This window comes from Pelobates fuscus, chromosome 9 (genome assembly GCF_036172605.1).
Source record: "Pelobates fuscus isolate aPelFus1 chromosome 9, aPelFus1.pri, whole genome shotgun sequence".
Classification (NCBI taxonomy): domain Eukaryota; kingdom Metazoa; phylum Chordata; class Amphibia; order Anura; family Pelobatidae; genus Pelobates; species Pelobates fuscus.
Genome location: NC_086325.1, coordinates 139,192,666 through 139,202,483, shown reverse-complemented (window position 1 = coordinate 139,202,483; position 9,818 = coordinate 139,192,666). Strand labels below are relative to the sequence as shown.

Sequence of the window (9,818 nt, the reverse complement as noted above, 5' to 3'; positions counted from 1 at the left end):
TACTTAGTTGTTAAAGAAATAGAAGTGTAGGGATTAACCCCTTAAGGACACATGACGTGTGTGACATGTCATGATTCCATTTTATTCCAGAAGTTTGGTCCTTAAGGGGTTAAAGAGACTGGTATATTATGATGTGGACAGAACGGGAAGGAAGACCCTAGCAAATAGATATCTGCCTTACCTGACCAATGTGTTCCAACTCCGAACTTCAACCTGCAAATTCACGCTCTGCTCCTGGTATTTTCCTTATTGCACACACTTAATACAGTTTACAGCAGAGACAAGTTTGCCGTGACTGTAGACACATTGAAAATAAAAACACGCACACTATAGCGAGGGAAATAATATTCAAATAATTCTAAAACAAACACAATTGCAGAGTGCTCTGTTCTGCACTTTAAGTCTATAAACCCATATAACCTTATTGGCAAAATAAATCTGCACATTTCATAGAAATCTACAGCACCGGGATTTGGGGAGTTAATTGGTGGAGGAAATATGGCAGAAAAAATAGCAAATTAAAGGGTTCTCTACACGAAGCAGCGATATATATGGTGGAGCAGTGGTTCTTAAACTGTGTCAATACGCCCAATGGTGGTTCCGGGGGAGATAAAAAAAGCATGTGCAGGAGGAAAATGAAAAACAATTTAGCCCACATCTGTAAACACAATGACAATTTGAATAAGAAAAATAGAGTTTTATGCCCTGTATGTAAGGGCTTGTGGTAGAGAGAATATCCTCGAGGCCAACTGTGCTTCAATAGTGGTCAACAGACCTAAAACATTTGAGAATCAATCTCAAAGCGGTGTTTAGTACGATGCCATCTCGGTGAAAATGGAATCTTGTGGACGGACCTAATCTAATATATGCTCCCAATGTGAGAATGGACATGATTAGACAACGAAGCAAAAAAAAATAAGAGCATATCTGAAAGCAGCGAGCTAATGATGGAAAGAGATACGGTTTGGTCCCCAGGGACTTCCCACAGCTGTAGATTAAGAAGATGAGGAACCCATTGAAGTTGAATGGGACTAAAAATGTAACTTCTCCATGATCACAGTTTGTTGGGGTTCACCCATTTGTATGTTCCTTCATAGCGGAAGCCAGCTTTCTGCATAAGCTCATCGCTTTCAGGGGGGCCACGGCTGAAAATAGGAAGAAAAAAAAAATTATATCAAAATATCGTTAGGGAAAGAATATCCAATTTTAATAGTAATTTCCTGGAGGGATTTAAAGATCACTCAAAAGGATGGTATCTTGACTCAACGTTGAAGAAAAATCACGTTATGAATATATTCCAGATCAAAAAGGAGGCCTAGTCTGGGTATGCAGCAAGCGAACATGTTTAGAGTCTAATTAAAGGGTAAGCCAAACATAATGTTCTACTTTTCCTGTAAATTTAATTCCGCTGATGTAAAAACCACTTTAGGTATACTTAATATGGATTGGCCGATATCGATCGATATTCAGTATTTTCAGCAATATCGGTATATAAAAGATACAGATATTGCCGATAATAAATAACAGGACCGCCGGGCTTGTCCTGGGGGGGCCCGCAGCAAGCGCTTACTTACCTTCCCAGCAGCTCCCTTCAGCTTCCCTGTGTAAATCGTGCGAGTCCCGCGGCAGTCAGAGCCTTGCCACGGGTTACCATGGCAACGCTGGCCGCGAGATTTACACAGGGAACTGCTGGGAAGGTAAGAGCTTGCTGGGCCCCCTCTGTACTTTCCATGCCACTAGACCATCAGGGAATGCCATATCCCCCCTCCCTGGCCAAGTAAGAAGCGGGGAGGGGGGAACTAAAAATAAAATAAATTCCCTCTCCCCCCAAATTACATACCTACAAAAACACATACTACACAATCACACTGTGTATATAATGCAGTGTTTGTGTAGTGTCTGTATAGTGAATGCAGTGTGTATATAATGCACATTACACAAACACACTCTGCATTCACTATACACACACCACTACGCATTATATAAACACACTACACAAACACACTGTATATAATGCAGTGTGTGTAGTGTCTAGTGAATGCAGTGTGTTTATATAATGCAGTGTTTATATAATGTACACTACACTGCATTCATTATATATACACACACACTACACAAAACACTGCATTCACTATACACACACACACTACACAAACACACTCTGCATTCATTATATACACACACTACACAAATACACACTGCATCCACTACACGTGGCATGTATATTTTGTGCATTTACCTTTAGAAATTGTTTATTTTTTCAAAATGGTAATTAAACAGAATATCGGCAAGTTATCGGCCTGAAAGTTCACAGATTATCAGTATTGGTATCAGCTCTAAAAAAAAAAAAATCAATATCGGTCGCTCCCTAATACTTATTATACTAAATAAAGCAGAAGTTGGAACAAATGTGTTTAGCACTCCACCTATTATGCAAAATTGCATTCTAAGCGACACAACTTTACATTATTGCAAAGTATATGGTGCAGAGAGCACCCAGCACTCAATCTCAAGTCTGGTTTAGAACTGCAGTTGTATGAGAAAGAAAACAAACAAAGCCAAACCTGCAACTCTAGGACAGTGCTTCAAACCTGCCAATCCAGCAGCCAGAATTCTAGGTTTTGTGCTGTACAAGCGGTGTGTGCAGCATGCGCACCCTGGATTGATCGCTCCCCTCTCTGGACTGCCCAGTCAACAGTTGTGCTGATCGCAGTGCTCTGCTCAATTCACAAATGAAACGGAATGGGCCTGTGTATGGAACAGCTGAGGTATGGCTACTACCAGTTTACAGAGCAGTTCCACTAATCCTCTGTGATGGTCGAGGTCTGGCTACTATTTGTTTATAGAGCAGTTCCACTAATACTCTATGATGTGGAACTGCTGCTGGGGAATTAACTAGGTTTGTTTCCCTTTAACTATGTTATCAGTGTTATTCTAAAAAAATACGTTTTAAAAAAAAAAAATTATAAAAATATAATGAACTAAAAAAAAAAGCTTGAGATTTTTTCTAATTGGTATAGGCGTAAAAAATGTATATTCTTTGGTAGATTCCAGATTTTGTGAATAACCTTGAATGTTTTACCAATCTGTGATAAAAAAAAATAAGTCCTTGCGTTTACCCACCTTCCATATTTGTAGGGCAAAGGTTTGATCTTTTGTTGCTCCAACTGATGCAGGATAGGGGTGAAAATTCTCCAGGCTTCTCTCAACTCATCACTATCACGGAAATATTAAGATACATTATATTAAGAACAAGATTTCACTCCCCCTGCCAATATTATTAACTTGAGAGTGAAGAGTATTCACCTGCGTACAAAGTGCATCTGACTCCCACAGAACACATCCAGGATAAGACGCTCATATGCATCTGGCAACTTCACATCCTGCGCAAAAAAAAAAGGGAACAGGTAAGGGGGGCGGAGCCTGCAAGCCTAACTGAACAAAACGCCATACTCTGAAGCTCCTCCACAAACTGCTGAATCCAGCCAAATATCTCAAAACTAATCTGAACTAATGCTGAACCCATCCAACCCTGCAAACCGCCCAGCTGGCATCCCAAAGCCAGTACACATCAATAGATGCCTTTCTTTCAGCCGTCGAAGCATACCAAGCGGCGGCCTACCTCGCAACGGCAATCCCGGGACTTGAGGCTCTCCTCAGCGGCCATGCCACACGCACCACATACCTGCAATGGGACGCCGCTCCCAGAAACCGAACGCCACCGCTCACGGCAGGGATATAGTAGATATGCTCCGGAGACCCGCGCAGCCTAAACACAGACTCCCGCAGAGGGACCAGGCGCTAAAACCCCAGCCCACGAGGTAATGGAGACCAACACAAACCAACAGGCAAGCCTGCTACAGTCGTTTGAGACCCAAAACGGGTCAGCCCCACTACCAGACACGCCGTAAAACTACTGCTAGTCGATATACAGAAACTGTGGGTGGCAGACCTCACACTCCTGAGGATTGACATCCAGGCAATCACAGACCGGGTACGGGCCTCAGAGGAAGACATTATAGAAGTCAAGACAGACATCACTGCCATTAAAGAGACAGTACAACAACTACAAGCTGATCCGTCCACACTATCCCTACAACCAATGGCCCTGGAGGACAGGCAACGTTAAACCCATATAAAGATCTGCAGTATTCCCGCTGAAGTCATGGCGGATGAGCTTCTACATTATACACAGAGGCTGCTGGAAACAATCTTGCCACACACAGCGGCCAAAAAAGTTACCATTGACTGAGTATACCACATAAATGGCTCAGCTAGCAGATCGCCCAACACCGCATGAGATGTCATCCTCCGGTGCTTGTCCACTCACGACAAAATCCATATCATGACGGCACTGAGAGGCAATACACCTCTGACCTTCGATTTGGAAAGAACCCTTGTTGCTCTCCCAACCCCAATAGGCCTCCTACAGAACTTCATCCCAAACGCCGGGAAACTCACCCAACTAGCTTAGACATCGTAGCCTCACGGCACTAGGGGTCAGGCTCCTTGAGCATCTACCACACACAAGCATACCACCCTATAGTATGCCGGCCCAAGACAAACCACCTCTAAGACGCTTGCAACACGACTAGAGTCACAGGAATACTCCCTCTTACGGTTCCCCAACGACAGACTACCATTTCGCTCCATACCTGTCAACACCCAGCTAGTCAGGGCTTCTCCCCTCACGTTATTTTGATTTCCCTAAGTTAGTCAATAGCGCACAAACAGAAGAGCAGAGGCTTCTGGGCGAGGATAACCTTCCCAAACCCACTATGCATGGGAGCAAAGCCAAGATGTATCTCACATACATGCTATAGTGAAGAAAGAAAAAAAAAATGCTGTTTTTTCTAAATTTCATTACCTCAAGAGGGTATACGTTTCTCCAGCTTATTACCGTTAACTAGACATAACCCCTCAGTATGTTTAAGTCAGTTTTATTATTATTTTATCATAATTTTTTCTTTCAATATCAATCTATGTAACTAAGTTGTTTAATGTGCATACTCCCTGAATTCCAACCGAGTCAGACATATGTATTGATCACAACCGACAGTTTAGCTTAGTACTCAATATAAATGCCTCGCCTCTTTAACATAATAATGTGTAGTAACATCAAAATGCAATTCAAATGTTCTTACAATGTTTCCCTGTCTGCCTGCAATAGCTGTTGTGGCTTTGCAAGCCTGATTGTACCACCATGCACATTAAGAATGATAAAAAAAAAAAAAAGAAAGGGAACAGGTAAGCTGCATCACAATGGTTTTATCTGGCACCAAGATAAACACCAGTGATTTGTAAACTTAAAGGGACACTATAGTCATCAAAACAACCTTAGCTTAATGAAGCCATTTTGGTGTATAGATCATGCCCCTGCAGTCTCACTGCTCAATTCACGGTCATTTATGAGTTAAATCAGTTTTGTTTCTGTCCATGCAGCCATAGCCACACCTGTGACTCACACAGTCTGCATGAAAACAAAATGGTTTCATTTTCAAACATATGTAACTTACTTTAAAAGTTATTGTCCTCTAGTCTGTAAATTATACTTTAATCACACACAGAAGGCTCCTGCTCCTGCACTTACATTGGCCCTTTCACCTAGTGTCCATCTTTTTTACCTTGTATCGGTTTCCGTAGGTTAGGTCCAACTCCGACTCTTCGGGGTTGAAGAACATTCCTGGTTTCTTGGTCATCATCTTGGTGTAAACAGCTTCATTCGGCTGCACTCGGATCACGAGCTCATTCCTCTTACACTGTCCTTGGAAAATATCTCCTGGAACATCGTTGAACTGCAGCCGAACCTCAGCCTTCCGCTCATTCAGAGCTTTTCCGCATCGCATGATGAATGGAACTCCTGGCACAAGAGAAGGGTCAACAGCATTTTAAGACCTGAAGGAGTTCTAGGTAAACTGAATTATACACAAGAGAATATTAAGGTCAGATCCACAAAAAGCCACACGTGATTTACCGTCCCATCGCTCATTCCTCACATACATGACAGCAGTGGCAAATGTTGGCGTATGAGATCCTTTAGGTACCGTGGGGTCATCCAAATAGCCCTTCTGAGCCTCGCCTTGCCCATTGGGATCACCCACGTACTGTCCAAGTACTACGTTACTGAGGGGCAGCTCAGAAATACATTTCAAGACTTTAACCTGGGGAAGAAAAGACCAATTAAAAAACAAAACAAAAAAAACATAGAAATGAGACATTGAAAAAAAACAAACAGCTCAACATTAAGGCTGACCAGAGCATCCAGCTACCTGACTTATACAGAGGTTTGTGGAAACGTCTTGAGGTCAAGGACATTGCGATATTAAAATATGGACTCTTTGGAATGAATGTACAGGTTTCCTTTTCTCCATATTTCGTAGGATCCACTGCCTCAATTTCCACCAACCTCTTGATTCACCCAGAGAATATACAGCTGTAACATAGCTATAACCATCTGATTTCACAGGCTCGCTGCTTTATACTGCTTTATACTCGCACTGAAAATCCACTAAAGTAATAAATATCACTTTTTAGCCTCCGTGTGCAGCATGCAACTATTTCAACACACACTGATTTACATACTATGGATGTAACTGTACTTACCCGGTCTTCGTGCTGGCCAAGTCCTCCGCACGCGACTTGAATACTCCTGGCGGGCTGCGCGCACCCAATGTTATTACTAGGTGCGCAGTCACGAGCACATACTTAAATAGGAAATGGGAGGTTAACCTTTACGGTCGGCTCCCATTGGCCCTCGTCATTCTGGTGCCCCCATTCACGCACGTTTTGGGGTTGCAGGCATGAAGTGGACCAATCAAATGAAACCTAGTAGTATTATTTTACTAAGTATTTAAACTTACCTAGCTGTAGATACTGTGGTTTGTTCCCAGTACCCTTTAGGGAGTTCCCTTATTCATAGTATTGTATTCTGTATTGACCGTGGCTTTGTTTAACTTGTTCAACTTTAACCCTTACCTGTCTTGTTTGTCTGATGGTTTACCGTGTACCAGACTCTGGCTAATTCTCGTTTTCGCTATCTCTCCGTTACTCTGACCTCGGCTTGTATTGGGACAACGCTTTACTCTCTATCTAAAGTTAGGTCCGGCCACTCTAAGGCCCGGTAATTTGTTTATTTCCTTTGTCTGTCCCTTGCTATCCTAAACTCTGCGTGTTGGGGTTATACCTCGTGACAATGGATAATTTTAGCTACTCTCCTGTTTTTATCAACCTCTAAATGCAGGAGGATGGCTTCCTCAATGTTTTATGGGAGCAGCAGGGACCAATTAGTGGCTTCTGTTGTACTGGGTGGGAGACACTGCCGCTAGATTGTGAACAACCAGCAGCAGTTCCATTCAAACAATGAATGAAACGGTTTCTCAAATCCACAGCAACTGTTGTGCTTGTGGTCACATAGAACCACTACCTGGTACTTGGTGAAAGAAGTTTAGAGTCTCCAGTATTTTAACAGATCTGTTTATTAGCGACCTTGCAGTGGCCGTTATCAAGCTACCAAAAGCTCCATTCATAGTTTTAAGAATAAAATTATGGATCCTTCACAGATTGATACAAAGTAACTGCATGTATAGTGTGTTCCTGTCCTGCTGGAACAATCAATATTAAGGGACATTTCTCCACCATAACCCAAGGAGGACATGTTGAGAATTCTCATTGTTGTCCATGGTCTACATCTGGTGGTTATAATGGTGCTTTGAAGTTCCTGCCCTTTACATGCCATTTTATTATATGGCTAAGTACTATTTTACAAGGTATTTCTTCTGCATCCTTGGAACACATATTTTCTTCATACTGTGGGCAATTTGAGTGTGGAACATACCTTCTCATCTCGAACATCATCGGAGTTGGTGGAAACGGGCTTCTCCATGGCTATCAAGCACAGCATCTGAAGCAAGTGATTCTGCATGACATCTCTAAAGGACAAAGACAGATAGGCCAGTTAATATTGCAATGCTTCATGCACAGTGGGCATTATATATAAAGCAAATAAACAAAGATACATACCTGATGATACCAAATTCATCAAAGTATCCTCCTCGACCCTGTGTGCCAAAAGGTTCTTTAAAGGTCAAAACCACAGCAGCAATGTGATCTCGGGACCATAGGGGTCCAAATATTCTGTTTCCAAACCTAAAAAGCATAGAAAATATAGAGTAACAAGTGTTATTGAAGAATGGATGAAGTAGGCCATAAAAGAACTCATGATAAACACAACATTTCCAGCTTCCCTTATTACCCACCGGAGAACCATAAGGTTTTGCACCATCTCTTTGCCTAGATAGTGGTCAATACGATAGATCTGGTTTTCCTCATACAGAGAGGAGATGTGTTCAGATAAAAGGTTTGAGCTTTCCAGGTCTTTCCCAAAGGGCTTCTCCACAATCACACGATTCCATCCTCTGGGAAAAAAACAAAACAAAAAAGTGATGAATGATCAGGAGGAAGAGTCAGGCCAACAAGAAAATGATAAAGAGTGAGAACAAAATTTCAGAGAAAGTGTATACAATGTGCATCCCCTCACATTTTGCTCATGCACTCCATCTTGATGTTGCGAGTCACATCATGGTACACACTGGGTGGCACTGCCAAGTAGAAGAGTCGGTTGGCTTTATCCCCATTGGGAAGAGACAGTAGATGCTTATTTAGGGCATGGTACGAGTTTGCCTCGGAATACTGTCCAGAAACGTAAGAGTTCCGTTTGAAAAATGATTCCATCTTCCCCGTATCCTCAGCGGTTACCTGCAACATAAACATGAAATTGAGCCAGCAAGCACACCATGGGTGATATTTATCATAGTGTCCTAAAAAGTGATGGATAAATTCTAACATTATTTTAAACATATTTATTAAAAGGATTTAAAAAGTCTTTTTTTTCTCATGGTTCATTCCAACATTTGTTGCATACATTTCTGAAGAGATCCAAGTTCATAGTGACTAAAAATGTACACCACTTCTCTGTCTGAGAAAATGGCAGATATAATCATAAATCCGTTTCGTTGGCAAAAAATTGTGCATACTCAAAAAGAATTGTTAGCATACCTCCCACCATCCCGATTTAGTCGAGACAGTCCCGATTTCCAGGTCCTATCCCACGTTTGGTGACACCAGAGAACTGTCCCTAACATTTATAGCACAAGCACATCATAAGACGCCCTTAAGCTATTTTTAGGGCACTAGGACCCTGCAGGGAGCACTGAAATACTGTTCCCTGCAGAGTCTGCCTTCAGTAGGCCAGGGTGAGTGATAGACAGGCCAGCCCACTAAGTTAATGACCTGCCATTAACTTGGGCGGACTACCCCGCTTTCTGGTCTGCCATTTTGAAGGCTAAGCGGATCTCCCCTGGAGCTGGCCTAACAGGGATACCAGAAGGACTTCTTCAATTCCCTCATTGCAGCACTTGGACGAAGTGATCTCAGATGACTTCCTCCCAGTACTTGTGAAGAAGAAGCCACACTGGAGTAGAGCAGCCACTGCCCTGTACCAGGCTATTCTGGTCCCCATTGAACCCCAGGGAAGTCACCTACACAGTCAGACATTCACACACAGCGGCACACATACAAAGCCCCAATAAACACAACTGACAAACCACATACATGAACATAACCCCACAAGAAGCCTCCCACAGGCAATTCCCCAAGCAGCCACCCACACACACACACACACAATCCCACAAGCAAGCCCCTCATACCCAGCCAACATTCATACAAATAACATGATATACAACATATTTGTCTAACACAAAGACACACACAATAACACAAACTACTCATGCAGATACACAATATAACACAACCCACATACG

General features: G+C 42.5%; 1 protein-coding gene across 3 annotated transcripts in view; it reads right to left on the bottom strand.

The window, feature by feature from the left end:
• Positions 1 to 328: 328 nt before the first annotated feature.
• G6PD (glucose-6-phosphate dehydrogenase) overlaps positions 329 to 9,818 on the bottom strand; it is a 239,085-nt gene continuing 229,595 nt past the window's right edge. For all 3 annotated transcript variants that reach the window (XM_063432546.1, XM_063432544.1, XM_063432545.1), the window contains exons 5-13: positions 8,537 to 8,754; positions 8,256 to 8,414; positions 8,020 to 8,145; positions 7,835 to 7,928; positions 5,975 to 6,161; positions 5,625 to 5,860; positions 3,307 to 3,383; positions 3,124 to 3,216; positions 329 to 1,145 (exon numbers count right to left, since the gene is read on the bottom strand). In XM_063432546.1, coding sequence (XP_063288616.1) covers positions 1,055 to 1,145; positions 3,124 to 3,216; positions 3,307 to 3,383; positions 5,625 to 5,860; positions 5,975 to 6,161; positions 7,835 to 7,928; positions 8,020 to 8,145; positions 8,256 to 8,414; positions 8,537 to 8,754 — 1,281 coding nt within the window. In that variant the 3' untranslated portion in view covers positions 329 to 1,054. The remainder of the gene's footprint in view (positions 1,146 to 3,123; positions 3,217 to 3,306; positions 3,384 to 5,624; positions 5,861 to 5,974; positions 6,162 to 7,834; positions 7,929 to 8,019; positions 8,146 to 8,255; positions 8,415 to 8,536; positions 8,755 to 9,818) is intronic.